The sequence below is a fragment of the Engystomops pustulosus genome, chromosome 10 (assembly GCF_040894005.1).
Source record: "Engystomops pustulosus chromosome 10, aEngPut4.maternal, whole genome shotgun sequence".
Lineage (NCBI taxonomy): Eukaryota > Metazoa > Chordata > Amphibia > Anura > Leptodactylidae > Engystomops > Engystomops pustulosus.
Genome location: NC_092420.1, coordinates 27,790,245 through 27,809,564, shown reverse-complemented (window position 1 = coordinate 27,809,564; position 19,320 = coordinate 27,790,245). Strand labels below are relative to the sequence as shown.

General features: G+C 40.6%; 1 protein-coding gene across 1 annotated transcript in view; it reads right to left on the bottom strand.

Annotated features, from left to right (window-relative positions):
* SYN2 (synapsin II) overlaps positions 1 to 19,320 on the bottom strand; it is a 186,703-nt gene that overhangs the window by 40,170 nt on the left and 127,213 nt on the right. Inside the window, exons 6-9 of the mRNA XM_072128106.1 lie at positions 15,047 to 15,109; positions 14,222 to 14,364; positions 13,236 to 13,310; positions 11,659 to 11,761 (exon numbers count right to left, since the gene is read on the bottom strand). Coding sequence (XP_071984207.1) covers positions 11,659 to 11,761; positions 13,236 to 13,310; positions 14,222 to 14,364; positions 15,047 to 15,109 — 384 coding nt within the window. The remainder of the gene's footprint in view (positions 1 to 11,658; positions 11,762 to 13,235; positions 13,311 to 14,221; positions 14,365 to 15,046; positions 15,110 to 19,320) is intronic.

Below are 19,320 nucleotides of genomic sequence, written 5' to 3'. Positions count from 1 at the left end.
TTTGACCAACTTTTGTAGAGAAATGGCTTTATTTTTTATATTGCTTCCTGAAAAAGACATTTTTATCACTTTACATAATTTAGTTTTTTCTAATCTACTTAAGGACCATTGCAATACAATCATTTGTTTAGGGTCTTTCTGAGGTAGGGTGATCTCCGCAGCTGCTGCCATCACAGCATTTAAAGGGGTTGTTCCTTTCTCCACAACTCCTTGGAACCCCCCGCAGTAACAAGGTGCATAAACAATCTCAGCACTCTGTTGTACAATTATGTCACGCCACGGGTAGGGGTAAAAAATATCTAATTTAAAAGGGCCACTTAACCTAATGTTTTTGTAATGTGTGTATGAGTGTGGGGGCAGGATCAGGGGAGCAACTGCCACGAGCCGGAATTAAAATCTTGCCTCAGGCCGCAGATTGCAGATCCGTGAGGGGGGCAGTAGATCGCCAGTAGTCCATAGAAGAATCAATAAGATGCTAATATAATTGACAGGCAGAGCGGTGCAGCACAGACCCACATTTGTGCACCGCTCTGTATGATGTGGGCCAGCATTATTATATGACATTATTATGCGAATAGCCTGTGTCACTGCAGAGAAGATGTGTGGCTGTTGGAGGGAGAAGAGGAGGAGATGGCAGCGGCGGGGAGCCTGAATGTAAGTATAAGGTTTATTATTTTTTTTAATATGCTACATATCTGTGGGTAGCTACTGGCAGTATATACTATGTTTAGATGGGTACTGGCTGTATGTGTTGTAATATATTATCTATGGGGGTGTCTGGCTGTATATATACGATCTATGCAGGGTACTAGCTGTACATACACTGCTCAAAAAGATAAAGGGAACACTCAAATAAAACATCCTATTCATTATCAATGAAGACTTTGCGCTGACAACAAAATCACAAAAAAAATCATCAATGGAAATCAAATTTATTAACCAATGGAGGCCTGGATTTGGAATCACCCACAAAATAAAAGTGGAAAAACACACTGCAGACTGATCCAACTTTAATGTAATGTCTGTAAAACAAGTAAAAATGAGGCTCAGTATTGTGTGTGGCCTCCACGTGCCTGTACGACCTCCCTACAACACCTCTCCATGCTCCTGATGAGGTTGCAGATGGTCTCCTGAGGAATCTCCTCCCAGACCTGGGCTAAAGCATCCGCCAACTCCTGCACAGTCTGTGGTGCAATGTGATGTTGATGGATGGAGCGAGACATTGGGGCACATTTACTTACCCGGCCCATTCGCGATCCAGCGGCGCGTTCTCTGCACAGGATTCGGGTCCGGCTGGGATTTAAGATGGTAGTTCCTCCGCCGTCCACCAGGTGGCGCTGCAGCGCCGAAAATAATCTTAACGCCCCGGAATGCACCATCCCATAGAAGGTGAAGGTGAGCGCTCCCCAAGCGACACATTTTCGGTTTTTAAATGCGGCGGTTTTTCCGAATACGTCGGGTTTTCGTTCGGCCACGCCCCCCCGATTTCTGTCGCGCACATGCCGGCCCCGATGCGCCACAATCCGATCGCGTGCGCCAAAAACCCGGGGCAATTCATGTACAAGCGGCGCAAATCGGAAATATTCGGGTAACACGTCGGGAAAACGCAAATCGGGCCCTTAGTAAATGACCCCCATTATGTCCCAGATGTGCTCAATCAGACTCATGTCTGGGAATGAGCTGGACAGCCCACAGCTTCAATGAATCTGACACACTCCAGCCACATGAGGTCTAGCATTGTCCTGCATTAGGAGGAACCCAGGGCCAACCGCACCAGCATATGGTCTCACGAGGAGACTGAGCATCTCATCTCGGTACCTGGTGCCAGTCAGGATACCTCTGGCGAGCACATGGTGGCCTGTGCGGCCCTCCAAAGGAATGCCACCCCACAACATTACTGACCCACTGCCAAACCGGTCATGCAGAGGGATGTTCCAGGCAGCTGATCGCTCTCCACTCTTTCACATCTGTCACATGTGCTCAGTGTGAACCTGCATTGATCTGTGAAGATCACAGGCCGCCATTGTCGAATTTGCCAATCCTGATGTTTCCTGGCAAATGCCAAGCATCCTGAATGGTGTTGGGCCCCATATGTGGATGTTGGGCCCTCATACCATCCTCATGGAGAGGCTTTCTAACTGTTTGTGCAGACACATGGACATTTGTGGCTGCTGGAGGTCATTTTGCAGGGCTCTGGCAGTGCTCCTCCTGTTTCTTCCTTGCACAAAGGCGGAGGTAGCAGTCCTGCTGCTGGCTTGTTGCTCTCCAACGGACCCCAGCCTCTGGATACTACTAAACAGACCAAGCAAACCTTCTGGCCACAGCTCGCATTGATGTGACATCCTGGATGAGCTGCACTACTTGAGCCACTTGTGTGGGTTGTAGAGTCCCTCTCATTCTACCACAAGTGTGAATTCACCAATATTCAAAATTCACCAAAGCATCTGCCAGAAAGCACTGGTACTGAGAAGCAGTCGACTGAATTGAGTAGATAGTATCCCGTAAGGAACTAGATGTCCCTTATGTATGTATCACTGACTGACCTACTAGTGTGCAGTGTCAGCATATTCTGATCACAATAATATCAGATTGTAGATTCTTTTTTTAAGATTTCCCTGCAATTTTATTGAGAAATTCACAGATGTTTATTAGATAGTTAATAGACATTAATAGATATATATACGACTAGGAGTTATATAATTGTATTACTAAAAATTTCATACTCCTCCTCGGCTAAAAATATTCCTCAAAAATGTGAGAGGAGTATAATTACCCTTCCAGAAAAATGTTAGTGCGACCTCTGCAGTCGCACTAACATCGGGCAGTCCTGATGACCGACGCAGCTCCCCGACGTTCTGGTTCCCACGGCTCCTCTTTCTTATCTTTGTGGTAACAGCTGTCAGAGACGCATCCACATGTGGACGCGTCTCTGCTGGCTGTTACAGTACAGAGAAGAAAGCAGAGGATCCACCAGGAGCTGCGCCGAGGACCGGGAGTCGCACCGAGCATTGGGGTGCCAGATGGTGACTATTTAAGTTTATTTTTTTATTGACTCATGTATAAGCCCAGGTGAGGTTTTTCAGGACATTTTTTTGTGCTGAAAAACTCGGCTTATACAAGAGTATATACGGTAGATCGATTACAATTTCTGCACTGCTGAAATATATAGCCCCTTGTTCATAAATATCTTTTACCTCATCAGCTGCGGTTCTTGTCCATAAAATGGCTGGATGTGGAGCGTAATGTGATCCTAACTTGTCCATAACTAATCAACCTGCAGGACCTTAATCTTGTATTCATGAATATTAAAATAAGGTCCTGGCAAGTCAATGGACAGGTAGAATCACATGACCCTCTAACTGCGGCCAATGGACAGGAATGGCAGTTGATGAGGTAAACGGCATTTCTGAACTAGGGGGCTTAACTTTACATTTCAAGCTTTGCAAAACTATTAGTAGATGTATATTGGTATGTTACCAAATATCCTGCCCCCCACACTACACACATATTATTAAAAATATTAAGTATGTAAAGCAGCCAACCCCTTTTTGGTCCTTATGTACTTTTTGTCCTTAAAAATGGGCATGTAAGGGCAGGGAACAAGGTGTCATCACCTATCATCAATGCGGGGAGACGCTGAATCAGTGTTTAGATAGACAAAAATGCATATCTAAGTCTAGTCTACTAATGTAACTCATCATGATCCCTGATGAATGTAATCAGGAAACGCGTCGGATCAAATAAACCAGCAATAGGAGAGCTAGTGGGGGATAGTTAATATATCAGAGTTGCACCACTGAGTCCGGATACACAAATATTCTAGGACTGATAGGTTGTCCACTCAGACTACCCCACAATCCACAATTTCTCAGCCTCCTACATATATATCGTGGGTCCCAGACTAACTCAGTGATCGCAATATTGCGGTCTGGGGTCTTCCACTGTTTTTTAACTTCACCTATTTTGCACACTCAATGGTGTTAGGTTTACACTGTGGTCACACTATCTTCTTATTATGTGTTTCAATTTTTAATATTATCTAACTAATAAAGGTTAAGTCTTAACCAGTTTGTACTCCCTACTTTCCCCCCTCAGTGAACAGGGAACAAGGTGTGCTAGGGATGAGATGCCTTGGTCAGCCAAATTTACTATAACGTGCGCCAGAAAACTGAACTCTACGCCAGCCGGGACTGGTGTAGATGCTAATCTTTAATACATCGACCACTATAAGTTTTTGTTACTTTTTGCTGTTGAAGACTTTGCTGCAGTTTCTGACTATATGTGATTCTGATCAAATCCTCTTCTTCTATAAAATGGGGATTGCCGATTACACTACATTTTCATATTGACGGGTTCCCTGTAAAAAGTTTCAGTGGAAAGAGTGATTACATAGAGAGACGAATGTTCCTACACTATAAATGTTGTACGCAGATCTACAGACTGTGATGATCGGTGACTCACATAATCATTAACCAAAATATGACGCACCAGTGTATCCGAAAACAGAGCTATGGTTTACTTTAGTATTACTATAGGTTGATATGAGGCAAGAAACGTCTCATTTTCTTACATAACTTACTAGATGTTGGGAAATAGGGCGTTTATCATATAAGAGTGATTAAAATGTCATGTCTGTCTCCAGGACACGCTAGTAAAAAAAAAAAAAGATAGTATAAAGAGTCCAGCCTACAGATAACTGGTCCAAATAAAAGTGGAGGAGTTGACTACAGAAGCCAATCAGATTTTGCTGAAAAATAAAAGAAGGCATATAGAAAGATCATAAATACACTCTGTACATTGTTAATGTGATAAATGACTATTCAACCTGCAAACATTTTTTTTGGCAAGAAAAAAAGAACTTTCATGTGAAACGCGACAGTCTTTTCTTGTTCTTAGAATCTGAGGCCATTCCATGTGACAAATTGCCAAGAAACTGAAGATTTCCTACCATGGTGTGTACTACTTTCTTCAGAGGAGAGCACAAACAGGCTCTAACCAGAGTAGAAAGGGAATTGGGAGGCCCCGCTGCACAACTAAGCAACAAGACAATTACATTAGAGTCTCTACTTTGAGAAACCGACGCCTCACAAGTCCACAACTGGCAGCTTCAACAAATAGTACCCGCCAAATGCCAGGGTCACCCTCTACAGCAGGGCTGCACAACCTTTTTTCGGCCCAAGGGTCGCATTGTCATACCGCTACCCTTTAGGGGGTCGCACTATTAACCAAAACCCTAGATGTGCCAAAAACCACAGTACAGAGTAAATACCCCCCAGAAACCACTACTTCATAATACTGCATTTGTATAATAAGTAACAGACATCAGAGCAGACTACAATACAGCGCACAAACAAGACAATATTAATGATGGCGGAAATTGTCTGAAGCCATACAGCAGGTAATTGTGAATCAGGAATTCATACTTATTATCTGCTGCACAGGGCTGATTCTTGCCTTTTTGCTGCTTGAGGTTGAAAGAATATAACTACTATAATACTGCCCCTAATGTACAAGAATATAACTACTAAAATACTGCCCCCTATATACTTAAATATAACTACTATAATACTGCCCCTAATGTACAAGAATATAACTACTAAAATACTGCCCCCTATATACTTAAATATAACTACTATAATACTGTCCTCTATGTACAAGGATATAACTACTATAATACTACCCCTATGTACAGGAATATAACTACTATAATACTGCCTCCTATGTACAGGAATATAACTACTATAATACTGCCCCCTATGTGCAAGAATATAACTACTATAATACTGCCCCCTATGTGCAAGAATATAACTACTATAATACTGCCCCCTATGTACAGGAATATAACTACTATAATACTGCCTCCTATGTACAGGAATATAACTACTATAATACTGCCCCCTATGTACAAGAATATAACTACTATAATACTGCCCCCTATGTACAAGAATATAACTACTATGATACTGCCCCCTATGTACAAGACTATAACTACTATAATACTGCCCCTATGTACAGGAATATAACTACTATAATACTGCCCCTATGTACAAGAATATAACTACTATAATACTGTCCCCTATGTACAGGAATATAACTACTATAATACTACCCCCCATGTACAAGAATATAACTACTATAATACTGCCCCCATGTACAAGAATATAATTACTATAATAATGCTCCCTATGTACAGGAATACAACTACTATAATACTGCTCCCTATGTACAGGAATATAACTACTATAATACTGCCCCCTATGTACAAGAATATAACTACTATAATACTGCCCCCTATGTACAAGAATATAACTACTATAATACTGCTCCCTATGTACAAGAATATAACTACTATAATACTTCCCCTATGTACAAGAATATAACTACTATAATACTGCTCCCTATGTACAAGAATATAACTACTATAATACTGCCCTCTATGTACAACAATATAACTACTATAATAGTGCCCCCTATGTACAGGAATATAACTACTATAATACTGCCCCCTATGTACAGGAATATAACTACTATAATACTGCCCCCTATGTACAACAATATAACTACTATAATACTGCCCCCTATGTACAACAATATAACTACTATAATACTGCCCCCTATGTACAGGAATATAACTACTATAATACTGCCCCCTATGTACAACAATATAACTACTATAATACTGCCCCCTATGTACAACAATATAACTACTATAATAGTGCCCCCTATGTACAACAATATAACTACTATAATACTGCCCCCTATGTACAACAATATAACTACTATAATACTGCCCCCTATGTACAACAATATAACTACTATAATACTGCCCCCTATGTACAACAATATAACTACTATAATACTGCCCCCTATGTACAGGAATATAACTACTATAATACTGCCCCCTATGTACAACAATATAACTACTATAATAGTGCCCCTATGTACTGGAATATAACTACTAATAAAGTTGCCCTTCCTCCCTTCACAGACACCTAACCTTCCCCAGATCTGCTCTCTCTTCTCACTCAGACAGCCCCCTCCTGCCCCCAGTTCTAGCCCCCCCTGCTGCCCCCAGTTCTAGCCCCCCCACTTCTCCAGTTCTAGTTCCTCCTTCCTCCTGCCCCCAGTTCTAGCCCCCCTCCCCCACCAGCTGCCCCCAGTTTTTTTCTGGCCATACAACCCCTTAAATGGAGCAGCAATTGCTGACCACAACATCAAAGGATTTGTAAAAGGGATTCAATAATGCTTTGGAGTAAAGGTATAATAAATATACCAAATGGTCATATAAGTGCTCAGATCAAATTGTGACATTCATTACTGACCCGAAAACATTTATTACATCAAGTGCAGTAAATGTTTTTAAGTTATATTTCAAAAAAGAGGTTTTTTTTTTAAAAGTGGTCATGAAAACATACGTGTATGTTATCCCCATAAATATCATGACATGAACAAGGTGCTTAAATTATGATGTGAATGTTAAAAAATAAAAACACAAAACAACTAATCTTATGGGACTCCTTTTCAAAAGGTGCTAAATCGGCTGATCTTAGCGGCGTTTAGTATTCCATACAAAAATATAAAAGAATATCACATGACAAACATGGGATCATGAAGAGATGTGCGTTCCTTGTGTGTTGCCGCTCCCGAGCCAATACTCCCACCTCACCACCGGTATCTGTTCAACCAGCTCCAGGGATGACATCATGTATGACTGTTGCACCTACTATAGTGAAGATGATGTGTGGACTTCGAGTCCTACTTAGTATATGGTTAACTGCCTTATTTTTTAGAGTCTGACTGTCAGGAACCCCAAAGATCACTAGAATAGGCGACTATAGGTCCCTATATTCTCCATATGAATGGACCTTAGACACACATTCTCAACTAGTGGGGATGGCCATGTCCTGCATTCCCATAGAGGTGAATAAGCACAGCCTGAAATTTATTCCCATAAAGCTACTAGAGAACTTTGAGTCCCTTATAATTGCAATTCTTGGCAGCCAAATATCCAGTGACTCCAACACTGATTTCCTGGCCTGTAGATGGACAAGTGACTTTAAAGGCACAATCCCTTAAAACTCAAATGACATCTCCAATAAGGAAGCAATAAGGAAGATACTGTAGTTTAAGGACGGCTCCTAGGGACATAACTGGAGCAATCAGATGATGAAATGTACCAGCTGCTTTAAAGGGTTTTTCCGGACAACTATAAGCGATGACCAACTTGAGATGTGGCCAACACCCAGGCCGTGCAACGTGCAGCTGTTTGACTGTTACGTTAACATAATGAATAATAGGCAGAAGTGTAAAAATGGTCATAAAAATCCCTTTCCTGGACAAACATCTTATTACAAGCGAGTAATCTGCTGCTAACAATATGTTATTTATTTAGCCTATTAAATATATTTTTGAGCAACAAATTTGCTGATGTACTTTATTATGCAGGTTAGGATTGTTAATCTGCATGTTTGGATGTTATGTGAGTTTGCAATAAGGTTGGGTTAGCACATAGCATTTGCACCAGAACCAAATGCCTGGGATGCTACCAAAACCAGAATTAATATGGAAAACCTATGATCAGGTGAATTTCTACTGGGCTTGGGTGCAAGGACAGACCCTTAAAATCATACAATCAGTAAAACACTCTCAGTTTAGGTGACTACATACATTAGATGAAAGATACCCTGACCCACCTGACTAATGTGTATGGGAATGTATAAATACATGCGGGGAGATTTATCAGGGGGTTTATGCCATAAAAATGACCTAGAAGCCCTGAAATAAGTACAATTGCTAGAGACCCACCAGAAATTGCAATTATTGATGTATCCGGTGGGGCCAGAGGGGCAGTGCCCATGGCCATATAAACTACCAACCAAATTTTATACTGAGAAGGATCTTCACCCATAAAAACCTTGTACATCTGCCCCTGCTCTCAATAAACATGTACATCAGTGCCATTTAAGGACCTATAAAGGTCCTCTAAAGGTCCTGACACTGCAGATTGAAAGCAGGCAGTAGGGACACATCCTCCGTCATATAGCCCAGGGCCTAAGGCAGTCTTAATAAGACCTTGGTGTGGGTGTTCCTAGGGTGGTCTTTGTATATAATGATCAGTGATACAGTAATCAGAGGAATCTTTGGGGATCTTTCAAATCAGGGGTCATGTCACGGGTACTCCAGCGACCCATGTAGCAGGCTTACCCGTCCCCCTCGGTGTGCTCCAACACCCCACACCTCATTCTCATGTGTCCTCGTTCCTGCCTCCGGTCCGGCGGCCGTGCATGCTCGTCCCCATCTTCGGAATTGGCGCTGGCCACTTCCCAGAATCCTTTATATTTCAGCCTCTCCCTACACACCCTGCCGGATCTTTGTGCCTCATAGCCTTAGAGAAAGCTTGTCTGATGTCCTGTGCTATTATCCTGATTTTCCATTGTGACCTCGATTCCGTTCCTGACCTCGCTCCTGTGCTGCCCTCCTGACCTTCGGCTACATCCACAACTCTCATCCTGTGCTGCCTGTCCCCGACCACCACCTTGCCTTATGATCCTGTACTTTGTCTTGGAACGATCTGTGGAACAATCTGGTGGTACCACGCCACAATATGTCCAACCTGCTTTGCAGCGGGCTCTGGTGGAAACCGGGTACCACGTATACTGCGGTCCCAGGTGTCAGCTTACGCCATCGTCCGTAGTGGTACAGAGGATCCACTGGCACTGATCCTGACAGGTCTCTATGGATTTCAATAAATATCCATGGTCTTATCAGAGGTATAGCAACATATAAATAAAGTAGGAGTCCCCAACTGGGGAACATAAGCTAAAAATATCCTGATACCGGTTTTAGAGGGGCTGTCTAATCCATACAAAATCTTTTAGCCTAATTGTTAAAAATCACATATATAGAGCAAAAGTCTATGGAGAGGAGAATGTTATTATAATGAGTGGTAATTGTAAGACTGTATAGATTGATGTAACTATTCCCCAATAGTTCAATAAACTAACAATTACAATTGGTCCTTAGAAAGCAACATAAGACTAATGTGACCCCCGGTAAAAGTTTGAACCCCTTTTCTAAATCCTCGCCTTATTAACTTTATTTTCCAATGAAAAGTGGATGACATTTCACTTCCAAAAATATTCTCATTTTGTCATTATCTAATTGTCCCTTTACAGAGCTAAATACTGATGAGATGTCGGCTCAACATTTGCGCCTAATGATCTTCTGTGACAGCTGTTTTCATCTCCCTTTTAGCTAATTCTATATAAAATCCATCACACTAAATGCCCTATTATACTGGAGCGAGGAGGCAGTCATGATGGATGTATATTATGTGTACATTCTTATGTGAGCATGAATGCAAAAATAGTGAATTATATTTAATGATGTATCAAGTGGAATTCACTACATTTATTTGTGGATGTTTGTTTTTGCACCTACTGTAATTTAAATTAAATTAAATAAAAAAATGCACTCTTTAAAATTAAGATTAAAATATAGGGTACCAGGTATAAAACAATGTATTAGGCATCAATTGATAAAAGTGTATCGAATGCTCTAGCTGACAGTCTAAAAAAATACTGTAAACACTGTATACTTTAGTAAAGTACCATATTTTTCGGACTATAAGGCGCACAAAAAATCCTCAGGGGCGCTTTATAGTCCAGTGCGCCTTATACTGTTTATGAACCATACTTACAGACAACAGCTGCCTTGAACTGTGCACAGGTCTGCCCCCTGCTGGTCATCCATCCTTATAATCAGTTGCGCCTTATAATCCAGTGCACCTTATACATGAACCTAGACGTTTTAGCAGGCATTTATTGATGGTGCGCCTTATAGTCCGAAAAATACAGTAATTAGTTTCCCTTAAATATAAAAAGCCATATAAACCAAGTAGAGTACAAACTGTGGACAGAATAAGCTCCACTTAGCAACACTCTATTCGAGCTTTGCCAAGGAGAGACTTCACAGTTTTTATGTGAATGTGAACTGATTTATAACACAAATAGGGTCAGAATGAAGTTTTCTACACATTTAATTAAAAAAAATTAAAATTAGAGGTAATCTTTAAGAAGTAAACCAACACAATATAAGCACTGTGAGTAGTGAGTGAGTAGGTAAATTAATATTAATATTAATATTTATATTATCAAGTTCTTTATCAATTTGTTACAATGTGTTACCTAAGAGGTCATCTATTTTTGGAACCTGATTATAATAACTTCCTACTTCCTAATTACAACGATCCACACAGATGATTTAGGTGACTAATTAGGCAGAAGTCAGTTTATTTCCTCATATTTTGATATTTAACAAGCTGTTTATTAAGTAGTTATTAACCTTAAGAAATTTTGTTGTTTGTAAAATTTCTTGATGAGAGACTTGATACCAGTATTGTGTATAATCCACATGGTTCCTTCTGCTATGAAAAGGCAAAACTGAAGCAGTCAAAGCTTTAGAGAAGGATGGGAAAGGGATTTAGCTGAACACCATTGCCATACTAATTAGCCATTTCCAAAATTTGGGGGACAAACTCTATAGGCATGGTAATATGGAATATGATATCCATTAACAAAAGCTATGTCATTTAATGTAAATTAGCTAAATAGAGTATAAAGAGAGGAAATAACCAGTGTTACTGTGCAGTATAGTTACCTCAATTATATAATCCTTGCCATCTTTTCCATGCACAACCTTCACAGCACAGATATCTAGGCCACCAAAGATGTCTGAACACGTGTCCACCCACAACTTATACCTGCAGAATAAAAAAAACAAATATTGCCCCGTCAGCAGTGTAAAATATATTCCTTTAAAGCAGTGATGGCAAACCTTTTAGAGGCCGAGTGCCCAAACTGCAACCCTTATACACGTATTTATTTAAAAAGTGCCAACACAGCAATTCTAGCATTATTTCATAGTTTCATAGTTTCTACGGTTGAAAAAAGACACTTGTCCATCAAGAGTTCAACCAAGGAAGGGGAGGGATTGGATGAGGAAGGGATTTAGGGGAAACAATTCTATATAACATAACCATCAATGTTATTTAGGTGTAATTAACTTATTAAAATCTTCTTACTCCATGCTGTAACACAGCTTTCAACGGTCCTGAGGACACCAATATCGTTGACAGAAGGAGGGAAAATTCGAATTGCCATTGGAGCTTCACTTGACAACCCACTGAACAGGAAGAATTGTAGGGCCAAGAGCAAGTGCTTCAATGGCTCCAATAAAAATCTGACCATATCCACATCTATTCTTCCTGCAGTCTCATTTTAAAATAACGTTCAGTGTGCCACGTCATGGGCCTGTAGGAGGATCTCTTAAAGGGGTTGTCCGAGTTTAAAAAAAAATATATATGTGGCCGGGAGCGGGGTTACTAAAACAATAAAGCTGTACTTACCTCCCGTTGCCCTCCCGTTGCCCTCCCGTATCCAGCGCTGCTGTCGCTCCGGTCCGGGGGCCATGTAAACAAACATGGCCGCCGGAGCAGCGCTGCATTCAGCTTCCGGCCGGATGCGACAACCTTCCGGTCCCCATACACAATGCTGTGTATAGGGACGGATAGGCGTACCCGGCCACGGCCGGCCGGAAGCTGAATCCAGCGCTGCTCCGGCGGCCATGTTTGTTTACATGGCCCCCGGACCGGAGCGACAGCAGCGCTGGATACGGGAGGGCAGCGGGAGGTAAGTACATCTTTATTGTTTTAGTAACCCCGCTCCTGGCCACATATTTTTTTTTTTTTTAAACTCGGACAACCCCTTTAAGTCCTGTTTGATGAATTATGTGCTGGGGAAACAGTGTGAGTGCCCACTGAGAGGGCTCAGAGTGCCACCTTTGGCACCTGTGCCATAGGTTCGCCACCACTGCTTTAAAGGGACCTGTCAGCTGATTTGTGATGCTCTCTGACAGCAGGATATAACAGCAGAGTTGTGCTATATAGAAATGTATATGTGTTGTATCAAGAATTCTGAGTAAATTCTGGCAAGACTCCTAGGGGACACAGTGGGAGTCCTGATAACCCCGCCCATACACATTGATTGACAGCCTTAAAGAAACATACTGATAAAGGGACATCTGTCAATCATTGTGTGTGGGCGGGATAATCAGGACTCTTATTGTCTATCAGTTTATTAGAAAGTTATCACCGGTATTAAATAGAGCAGACCACTAGAGAGCGTTCTATGTAGAGGATTTATGGAACATGAAGACATAGAGGAATTATTACTCACCTATCTGACATTGCCACTTGTTCTAACATTGCAGACCCAGTGTTGGTCTTCCAGTTGCCTGATATGGAGGTTCTCCTAGTGAATGAAAAGTATTTTTTTTATACTAAATCAAGTAGCTTTAGAGAAAATAATTACTACAAGATAAACTGAGACCAAAAGGACTGAAGTGGTATCTCATACAGACAGTACATTGACTGGCATTTACCTTTATGCCATATTTAGAGGAATGATTAATGTAGCAGTTATGATTAAAAGGGCTTGTCTATATGGCTTTGCACATATAGCAAGTGAACAGATCGCCTTTGGCACCAGTACAGAGGACATAAGGCATCACTGGAGGCTGGTTAAAATCAATATGCTCTCCATGCAATGAATGGTAGGCCTGATCAAATGGCTTAATTGCTTGTTTAGTCTTCTCATTCATCCAATAAAGTGTTAACATAAACATGATGAATAAAATATATGAACAATGGAGTAATTGACCAACACAACTCATTGCGTAAAAAACAAACCCTCATTTTCCTCCATTAACAGGAAAATAAAAATGGCGAGACTATTTGTAGCCAATTAGGATATATATCCACAATTTTAATACTTACTGTGTTAAGGTAAGTGAAAACTACTTTTATAAACTAGACTCGCCCTTCTCAAGCAAATATGACAGTCCTTATCGATCCATTGCAGATAAACTTACAAGAGGGTTGAAACTTGATGGTGACTATCAGCGCCCCCTTCTGGAATTTTGTTTTCCATCTTATGTTTTGGCATCGTACCATATACGTGACACTATAAATCTATTCACCTGTATTACTTGAAGGGGTTTGTCCACAGTGACAGGTATTCATAGAATAGGGGGTTGACCTATTGGTTAACCAACAACTGTGATCCCAACTTACATGGGAAGGGGGTCAATCGGGGTTTAAAATCAAGTTCACTATAGACCAAATCTAGAGATATATATATTAGATATGTTAGTGCCTGCTCACATGTATGCTTTGTAGTTGTTTCCTATCTTCTGAATCCTGATGTCATATTTAGAATCTATGAAGGGTTCGGTGGTGGCATAAGTCTGTGTTAAGGCCACAACACTAGCGATATCCTGAAAATCATAATGGTTTTCTATCTTCACCTGTAGAAATAAAATATACAATGGTTACATCCGGTCTATAATCGCTTTAAAGACACAAATACATTACATCAATTACAGAAATTATTAGATCGGATAAAAGTACTCTGTGGAACACTGAAATGACACAGGTTCTAGAATATTATATACTTTACTACAGTAGGTGGTACCACAGTAGGTGAATTGGGTACGGCAGACAATACAGGCAGTCCCCGGGTTATGTACAAGATAGGTTCCATAGGTTTGTTCTTAAGTTGAACTTTTATGTAAGTCGAAACTGTATATTTTATAATTGTAGATCCAGACAAAAAATTTTTTTGCCCCAGTGACAATTGGAGTTTCAAAACTTTTTGCTGTAATTGGATAAGGGATTTTCAGAAAAGCTTCATTACAGACTCCTTACAGCAGATCATTGCAGACTGGGACTACAGTAAAGCATCCAGAGAGCTTCACCAGAGGTCACAGGGGGCATAGAGGTCGGTCTTTAACTAGGGGTCGTCTGTAAGTCGGGTGTCCTTAAGTAGGGGACCGCCTGTACCAGCATGTGAGTGCACAAGCATACTTACACTAAGGTGCATGCAGTGCTCAAACTGCCGGTTGACTGAATGCCTAACTTTCAACAGCAATAAACACTGACAATTTGCATGCATGAAGGGAGTTACAAGGAACCACAATCTATGTGTACCTTTCCCATTCCAGAATGTGCATGTCCAATCTTTACGACAACAGGGAATGTTGGCATTGCAAGCTGAAAAACATCAAGGTAAGAATGAAAACAAAATTAAATGTATACATCTACACAGAATGCATGCTAAAAGGAATTGTGGACAATGGTAAAGCCCAGGCTCAGTTATTTTAACAGATTTTTTTGCATCATTTAATGTGAGCCAAAACCACATGTGGTTATACAAAACAGGTGGAAATCTTGCTATAACACCTTTTCTTGCATATATTTTTGGATATTCTTGTGTGTGAAATAGCCTCCAGTCATAAAAGAATACAAAAGCAAATATAAAACATACAATGAAATGTATAATAATAATAATTATTTATTTATATAGCGCACACAGATTACGCAGCGTTGCACTGAGTTTTGCCAAATTGGTCTCTGTCCCCATGGGGCTCTCAATCTAAACAACCTACCAGTATGTTTTGGAGTATGTCAAGGAAAGTAGGAGAAAAGTGCAGGATATTTCAGTAGCATTACATCAAATCTACTTTCACACCTTATTTTTTGGACGCATTTATCCTTTACAGCAGGAAAGCTCCTGACATACAGACTGAAAGTGTTATACGGTACTGGCAGAAGGCTCTTTTGGCCTTCATCTAGTCAGTATATGTAACTTACAGAAGGAAACACTAGAAGAAAAAGAGTAGTAATCTGTACTACTTCAAAAGAAGGAATACATTAGTGGAGGACAACAGAGGACAATGGGAGACAGGTGCCACTGTACTACATCCATCCCTGGCCTTTGCTGAACCTACACTCTGGGTGTTCCCGTAGGATGTAACTTCCATATATGGAGACATCTTAAAATCACTGCCTGATGCCAATGTTTGCTACTCCTTTCACTTCCAGGGGGGAGGAGCTGAATAGTAGGACATATGTAAACAATAGAAGCGTACAGTGGGATAGGTTGTAGCCGTCAGATGTAAGCGTTGGCAATCCTATAGAATGGATGCCAATAATGGCCATTATTCCCTTTACTGTAGAAACCCAGGCTGTCGGTCCAGCATAGAATTTGCCAGACTCAAGGCATCCCCCCGCAATCTCAGGCAACCCAGAACATGCTATTTTAAAGCAGCACATCCCTGTCTGCCTGGGACAGGATTAGGAGCGGGGAGGTGTGGACCAATATTATAATTGGAGCTCCTGCTTCGGGCCCATTGATTCTTTCTGTTCAGGGGGCCCTGGACAGAAGCTACAATAATAATCCTATTTTCCCCTCCTCCTTTCAACTGTATTGGTAGTCTCTGAATGCTGATACAATTGAAAGTTCTGGCCTAGCAGTTAGAGCTAAGTACTTCTTAAATTGCCATGTTGGCATTTTGCGTTAAGAAAAATTGGGTCATGTAGTTTGGGAACTCTGTAAACGGTTCACCATCACTGCTCTAGAGTTTCACATGCCAGGAGGGGCCACAAGTTGTAGTGTATATACAGTCACCAATCAGAGCTCAGCTTTAATTTTATAAATTAAATGAAAATGAAAGCTGAGCTCTGATTGGTTGCCACTGGTTACTTGAACAGTTATGCTCTCAGACACTTCTGTTAAATCTCCCCCACTGTGCGGTTGTAGTCAGGAAGTGTGATTTAGCATCTCCAGTAGGGGAGACTTGTGTACCAATTGTCACATATAGTGAGGGAGCGGTTTTCCCTGTATATGTTGACTAGAATATGCTTAGGTACCTTGTGAGCTAAGTGCTGCAGGGAGTTTCCAAAATTGCTGTATACAACATGTTATGAGCTACACTTTTTTAGTAATACTGTTCAGGGGGTACATATGGCTGACTGCTGGGCTGTGTCCACTACACAGAGAAATGGAAGAAGACAATGGGGTTCATTTACTAAGGGTCCACGGACCGCACAAAAGTCGGATATATTCCGACGATTTCGGATTTGCACCGCAATTAAAAGGGTATTGTGTCGCATCGGCGGGTCGACTGTCTGGCGATCCGACGGATTCGCACAAACCACAGGATTTAACTTAAAAATTGTCACAAGCCAAGCACTTACATGCACCGGGAGGAAGATGGTGAACTCCGGCGGACCGAATTGCGGAAGCGACACATTCAACAAGTCGGGTGCACGATGTAAGTGAATTGCGGCACTGTGAATTGTCGTCGGACAATGCACTTTCGGGTTCTCCTCCGGACTGGGTAAGTAAATGTGCCCCAGTGTTGTTCCCGTTCACTGCAATGGGATTTAAGCCTGTACAATCTCTACCTAACAGACAGAGATGACTAGTTCTGGTGTCATCCACCTTGTAGCAACCTCCACCCATTGCCCAAAGGGGACCAGGTGTCACAACCCTCCACAAACACATGTGCCATGGATAGGACTTTAATATTATTTGGTCAAAAAAAGTTTAAGTCAGTCAAATAACTGTTTATCCTCATTCTCTCAGATGACCTTGGGAGATACGAAGAACAATAGAACAATACAGCTTTCATCTAGTTTTATTGTCATACAAGAAAGTGTTATGTGCATCTTAAAATAGTCAGTACAGCACAACCTGGGCTTTGCCCTGTATCCCTTCTTCTGGGGCATGAAATAATGTCCATTGTTTTATTATATGCATCCAGAGAAAACAAGCGAAATGTCGCACTAGATTACCTAATGTTTTATTTTATCACATATAGATAGATAAATCCATTGAAGTGAATTGCATTTTTTTTTCTTACATAATAATTATTAAATAATTATTGAAAAAATCTTTACTCGTTTTTCACAATCATGTTTTGTATCATTATGCATTAACAGGCAAAACAACCTCTCTATACCCATATTATTTTTCACCTTTATTAGCACATGTTCTTTACAGTTTTGTCTTCATCCTAATCCCATATCTTTTTCTGCAGCAAAGGTTTGTTTTTTGCAGGGCATGTCGTGTTTTTTGAATGGTAACATACGGTATTTGGATCATAATGTTTTTTTTTTTTTTTTATTAATTAGATCATGTATTGTAGCTTATTTTTCAATGCATGAGATGGAATTCTTACACAACTATTTTTGGGTTTTGTAGAAGTGACTAAGGATTGGTTTATTGTATTGTTCAGTAGTTTAAGAAAGATCAGCACTATACCCTATACTCAGAAACATTCTCAAAGTCCCCAAAGGAAAGTGTGTGTGACCTTAGCTATTCTTACCTGCAGGGGTCTTATAGCCCTAACTGCTTGAACTAGTCAATGTTATTTCTATAGATACTGGAGGAGAGGAACTTACATGTCAGTAGGGGCAGCATCTGCCCCAGAATTAGAAGAGAAGTGTCAACTGGGGAAGAAAACAAAACCCAGGTCCTACAGTTATAAATTGCAAATGCACTTTAAAAACCTGTAGATCGTGGTCCTTATTCCACAAACAGGTTGGTGGACTTGCCAAAAAAATAAGCAACATACTCAATAGGGCATTCAAGTCAAAATCTGCATTAGGAAACATTGGAAACATTGGCTTAATTCTATAAATAGTGACTGAAGAGATGAAGAGAATTCACTAAATGAATAGTCATCTCAATCTGTCTCAACAAAAATAATTACAGCCCAAAAACTAAATCTGTCATCAGACTTAAAAATTTGCATTATTACACGTATGAATAATTATCTATATGACTTGGCACTATTTGCGACACAGCAGTAATTCTGGTGCCAGGACGGGTTGTACACAAGATTTGTAAGAGGACTGAAAGTATCGGTGCTTGTAACATAGCACCAAGTTATGACCTTCAATGGGAATTATAAGGCGAAGAATTGGTTATGGTTTATTAGCTTCACTTGTAGAAAGAAATGACATATTGTTCTCCAGCAGGGAATAGTAGGTGCGGGTGTGTATAAAATGATGTGCCATGTATCCTGTAGGAGCGGCTCCATTATTTCTGTACACTACACGCTGTCAGTTTCTATGAAGGTTAAAAAGATTTGGTATTAAAAACTGAAGGTATTTATATAATGTCTGGCTCTGGTTACATGTCATTGTATAGCCAACATATGGTAATGGTCCCTATTACAAGTCAAAAAGTAACAAAAATGACAATAGACTTTAGATAGATACTACACATCTACTCATAGTCAAAAGGATCAGCTATTGGCTACACAAGAGTTCAGTCAACAGCTAACATTGGTGAATGGCCTCTATCCCTACAAGTGTTTTATCTTTGGTACCGTGACGGCCATTAAAGCTTGAATTTTTAAAGGAGTTTTCCGGCCGGAAAACCTATTTGTTGGCTAAAGACAGGTATATTTATT